This window comes from Rana temporaria, chromosome 9, assembly GCF_905171775.1.
Source record: "Rana temporaria chromosome 9, aRanTem1.1, whole genome shotgun sequence".
Lineage (NCBI taxonomy): Eukaryota > Metazoa > Chordata > Amphibia > Anura > Ranidae > Rana > Rana temporaria.
In genome coordinates, this window is record NC_053497.1 from 58,096,617 (window position 1) to 58,102,616 (window position 6,000).

Below are 6,000 nucleotides of genomic sequence, written 5' to 3' on the forward strand. Positions count from 1 at the left end.
GTTAACACTAGGGGGTGAGGAAGGGGTTAAATGTGTATCCTAGGTGTGTTCTAACTGTGTGGGGGGAGGGGGGTGACTGGGGGAGGTGACCGATGCTGTGTCTCTATGTACAGACACAGATCGGTCTCCTCTCCTCTGACAGCACGTGGAGCTCTGTGTTTTACACACAGAGCTCCACGTCCCTGCTGTCTTACCGACGATCGCGTGTACCCAGCGGACATTGCGGCCGCCAGGTACACGCATCGGGTCCCCAGCTATGCGCCGGGACAGTGTTTACCCGCTGCGCGCCCCCCAGTGGCGCACGCGGGTAATGCTTTCAAATGACATCCCAAAGACGTCCAGTTGGCACCTGAGAGCCGCGCTGTTGACGTCTTTTGTCAATAGCGCTGGTCTCAAGTGGTTAAACAGAATTGTGATCTAGTCTATGGCCATATTTCTATTTTATTACGTTCATTAGGCTGGCAACCCACTTAAATCCCAGCTACAGCCTAAAGAGCAAAACAAAAAAATCATTTGCCCTACACTAGTGAAAAAAAAAAAAAACCTGCAGCTCTCCTTGTGTTACTCGCCTGTCTCTGGCACTGTCTTTCACAGACTTGCTGCTCTGCAATTCAGCACAGTTCAGTTCTGAACTGAATGGTTGTGATATTGAGCGAAATTCTTGCTCTTGGCTCGAAATAAATGTATGCTGGACTGTTGCAATTTATGTAACCCAGACACTGGGCCAATACCAAAAATTGGTGCACTGTCTGAACAAATCAATCCTAAATTGCATTAATCTGTGAAAAAACAACTTGAAAGTTTAAAGAAATATGTAAACCACAGAAGCAAAATATTGTGTAAAAATAAAAAAGCAATAGGGCATATCGAGCAGTAAATGAATTGAAAGTGTAAAGATAAATTTAATTGCTATCAATATTCAAAAAAGATCATAAAGAGTTTCTGATTTAAAAAGTTACGTATTGATCCTGAATTACAGGGATCAAAAGAGCATGAAATCCATCTCCAGATGAGAAGCTTCCATACAAAAAACAAATTGTGACAGGATGCATCCTTGGTAGACTGCAATAGACTATTCGTGAACCAGCCCTTATATCATCATAAGATCGCTCCCCTTGTGATCACAGATGGGAAATAAGCAGGGAAATAAACTCCATAGTGCAGCGCATTTCTGTGTGTGATGGAAAGGTATGCAATTTTTGCGTGCGTTCCAAACCGGCACAGGTGTCACCATAGCCTTTGTGTTTAGTTTATGTGGTGAGTTTACACTTTTAATTGTACAGAGTTTGGATCAGCAAAGGGTTAAATGGAATGGTCTAGGGCTGCAACTAACGATTATTTTCATAATCGATTAGTTGGCCGATTTATTGTTTCGATTAATCGGATAATAGCCAAAAAAAAAACCTTTTTATACATATTTTTTTGGGCCAATTTGCAGATTACAAAACACAAATTGCCACAAAAACACATTGTGAACCCAGGCCTGAGGTGTTTAGTAACATAATGGTGTAAAAAAAAAAAATAAGTACAAAAAGGGTAAATAATCGCTACTGTAAGGGGTTCTTTTTTTTATTTTTTACTGTGGGACAATGAAAGTAATATTTACAGTAGCGATTTGCTTTTTTGTACTATAAAGAGCTAATTTTAGTTTTTTTAAACCCATTATGTTACTGGCCGATTTATGAAAATTGTAATCGATTAATTTCATAATCGATTAGTAGTTTCGGCCCTAGAATGGTCATAATGTAACCAACAGGAGGTTGTTTTCTTTAAACCGTAATATCATTTAGGCTACTTTCACACTGAGGCAGGGGTGCATTAGCGGTAAAGCGCCACTAGTTTTAACCCCCCCCCCCCCCCCCCCCCCCCCCACTAGCGGGTGATGAAAGGGTAATAAGTGCCCATGTTACAGCGCTGCCAAATCTCTTTGCAGGTTTTTTGGCAGTTCTGCCCATTCATTTTAATGGGCAGGGCGTTTTGGGAGCAAACCGCCCCAAAGATGCTGCTTACAGAACTTTTTCTTCTGTCCCTCAAACTCACCGCCCCATTGTGAAAGCACTCAGGGTTTCACATTCGGGAGGCATAAGAGGCGCTTTACAGAGGCTATTTTTAAGACTAAAACGCCTGAAAAGCGCCTCAGTGTGAAAGGGGTCTTATTCAGTGCTAATGAATGGTGCTGCACTGTTACAAATAAACTGCACAATATACATACAATTATAAAAGTTCAAACATACAATAGAAATTCAACTCTTGGTGTAAACTGAATGTGACTTCTAAAGTGGAACAGTGAAGTACTCTAAATGAACACAAGATGGCAGTCACAACTCCAAAGTCCACTCCATATAACTCCATAAAGTGCAATAGTGAAATACACGTCCAGTACAAATAAGTAAAGTAAGCAAGACTATAAAATCACAAAGTGCTCGATGGATACATAACGTGCAATAGTGATGATCTCTAAATACAATAGTAGCGAAAACGTGATTGTTCCAATCTTGATCGTGCAAGCAACACCGATGTGGTGGGTATCTCTCTTCTTGCCACGCAGTGACACCTCTAGAAGGGGTAGCCTCTTGCCTCACAGCTGTAAGGTAACAACATGGAAATATAGTGATGGTCTGGTATCCTCTGCGGGACCTTTCCTGGGTGTCTGGTCGATCAAGTAGCCTGGGGGCTTGTATAGATCCAACAATCAGTAATAGTAGGTGATGGCTCCACTATACCCTGCTTTTACATACACCCCAACCAAGTTTTTTGGTACCCCCCTCCCACTTCTGTAATCCTCCCCTCTCACAACATCCTGGGACATGTCGCATGCCCCAGGAGGCAGATCAAGCTTGCATATGTGCTGTGGAGAACCAGCTTTGGTTCCTCAGGAAGGCTCAGCTGACTCTATATCTAAGATGGCAGCAACAGGGTGACATATTGGTAAGTAGAACCAGTTGCAAGAAGATAGCGGTGGTCTCCAGGCACTGGTTGGTACGTTCTACCTGATTTCTAAGTCAACAGCTACAGTATGTTTATGGCACCACAACCCGGTAATGTACAAAATTTGCATGTTACCCTGATGCAAAAGTGTAATTCTGCAATAATAATCTAATATATGGTATAATGTGTGAAACATGCAACTCGTTATGTCCCGTGTTCACATATATATATATATATATATATATATATATATATATATATATATATAAAAAGCTATTTGTTCAACTTGCTAAAGCCCCGTACACACATGCTGAATATCGGCAGTTCAATAGAAACTGGTCAACATTCTGCCTGTGTGTATGGCAGCCGGTCTGACAATTCAGCCAAACGTCCGACTTTTGTTAAAGGGGCGTGACTGAAAAAGGTATACCGATTTGGCATCTGATCAGTGCGCTCAGCCAATAGCTGAGAGCGCTGACCGTTGTGTTCTGGGGGGGCGGGGGGCGGATCCCCCTGTCAGAACACAATAGCTCAGCAGGAAGATCTCTATACTAACATCAGATTTTTCCTCAGCTCTTTAGTTTCTTCTTTGTTTAGCCTGCTGGGATGAACAAAAAATGATTGTGTGTACTAGGCTATACTAGGCATTAGTCTTAAAGATAAAAAAAATTCCCTACTCAGAGGCGGTTGAATAACTTAATATTATCTGTATTACAGGGTTTATCACAATGACTCCACAGTTGTTTATTAACTACAAGATGAAGTCAGTAGCCCACCTCCCATGGAGGATGCTAACCTACAAAGCTCTGAACACCTTCATCGATGATCTCTTCGCTTTTGTCATCAAGATGCCTATGATGTACAGGATTGGGTGTCTGAGAGATGGTAAGGTTCCTTTTGAAATATTTACAGGCTTGCACAAAAAAAATTGAATCTCTTGTTCTATATTTATAGTACTTTTGGAAATCAATATTGAGCTTTTAGTTTTTATTCCGTCACAACTAAAGCCCAATTCAACTTTTTATTTTTTTTGCCTTTTTCTTTTATTTATTTATTTATTTTATATATATATATATATATATATATATATATATATAATGTGTGTGTGTGTGTGTATATATATATATATATATATATATATTCCCTGTGGGCACGTTTAACGGGACACTAAAGGTTTTTTTAAATAACAAACATGTCATACTTCCACCGTGCAGCTCGTTTTGCACAGAGTGGCCCCGATCCCGGTCTTCTGGGGCCCCTCGGCGGCTGTCTCGACTCCTCCCCGCATCAGCTAACCCCCATCATGGGAAGCCCTTTCCCAAGGGGGCTGTCTTGCGGGCACGCTCCCGTGTTGCAGCCAGCGGCTATAGCCGCTGACTGTATCACTCGGCCCCACCATTGATTTGATTGACAGCAGCGGGAGCCAATGGCTGCACAGCTATCAATTAACCAATGAATGCGCCAAGAAGCCCGGCCGAGAAGCCAGCGCGTTCACGGGGCAGGACTTTTGAGGGGGTCAGGTAAGTAAATGGGGGGCTGGGGGGCCCGCTAATCCTCGGATGTTTTTTTCACCCTAATGCATAGAATGCATTGAGGTGAAAAAAACATGAACCTTTACAACCCCTTCATAGTATTTGTAAAAAGCAAAACCTTTTTTTCTTTTTGGATGGATTGAAGAGGGATTGGAACACCTACCGGTTTTTATCGTGTTTTTTAATAAGATTCACACTTTCTATTTGTCCTGTTAACCATTACCAGTACAAAATGGGAAAAAAAAAGCATAAAAAAATCCTACATTTTTGTTAATGGGGGGGGGGGGGGGAGGAGGAGGAATCTTCCAATGGAGACATTTGGTTCTTGTGACATAGGGAGAGGTGGGGGGATTTACTCTCACGCTGTCACCTGCTGGGCACATATGGTATTGCGCTGTGATCTTATACATAGATCAATCACTATGGTGCAATTTCAGTGTACTGAGAACTGTGAACAGGATGACGAGGGTGCTGCCATTGTATATAGTGTGGCTATGGGAAGTGGGTTCCTCTGTGTTTGGGGTCCCAACGAGCTAAGGGATTCCCCTGCATATGCAAATCCCTAATTTTTTTTTGCTTTTAATATTCGTTTTAATTCTTTTCACTGCAGATGTGGTTTTCTTCATCTATTTGTACCAACGCTGGATTTATAGAGTGGATCCCACACGAATGAATGAGTTTGGGACCAGTGGCGAGACACCTGCTCCTCTACAAGCCCAGGATGGGCCAGCAATCCTTCCCCCCTCCCCTGAAGACACATCTCAACCCAAACCAGCAGAAGACAAAAAGAAAGACTGATTTATTTCTCCCCCCCCCCCCCCCCCCCCATCCTTACATGAACTGTTCATCCCCCTCTGCGGGGGGTAAATCGGCTGCTGTTTTATATATAAACCCCTCCTGTCCCCAACCCTCTTTGTTGAGACGTTGTTTCCCCGTCATGTATATGGGACTGGTGAAGTTTGTCTTTCTCTGCCCGCCCTCTTACTTTCAGTCATCCTCTCTCTGCCTGTTTCCCTCTTCTCTTGTTTCCTTTTCCTCTCTCTGGCCAAACTCCCTCTTGCACTGCTGTCTCCTCTTATATAATTTCGTTGTGACGTGTCTCTTTTCCTGCCCTCTCAGTCATGACTTCTCCACGGGATCAATGCGTAAATTGAGTTTAATAAATAAGGCCGCTCTTTAATTTTAATTTTTTTTGTTTTGTGCGGCACTTGGGAGCTTGCAAGCTTGCTTGCGTTGCACCAAGGGATCCCACCCTTTGCTGTTTACATCCCATGTCTTGGGGTAACGAGTTACACACACACAGCCAGGGTCCTGAACATCCCTATAAATTGACTGCACACTTTCTCAAATATGAGTTATTAGGCACTTAAAACACACCTGTTGCCTTTGTGAAAAATCAATGTCCATCACTCATTGCGAGATTAATATCATTTTTTTTTTTGAGTCTCATCTGGATATATATATATATATATATATATATATATATATATATATATATATATATATATATAATCTCATTTTTTTCCCCCCAGAAGATAGA

The 6,000-nt window shown here is 42.1% G+C and overlaps 1 protein-coding gene across 1 annotated transcript in view; it reads left to right on the forward strand.

Moving 5' to 3' along the window:
• Positions 1–5,646, forward strand: part of CLPTM1 (CLPTM1 regulator of GABA type A receptor forward trafficking) — a 45,525-nt gene extending 39,879 nt beyond the window's left edge. The window contains exons 13-14 of the mRNA XM_040323568.1: positions 3,646–3,813; positions 5,071–5,646. Of these exons, the coding sequence (XP_040179502.1) occupies positions 3,646–3,813; positions 5,071–5,258 (356 nt within the window). The 3' untranslated portion in view covers positions 5,259–5,646. The remainder of the gene's footprint in view (positions 1–3,645; positions 3,814–5,070) is intronic.
• Positions 5,647–6,000: the final 354 nt, after the last annotated feature.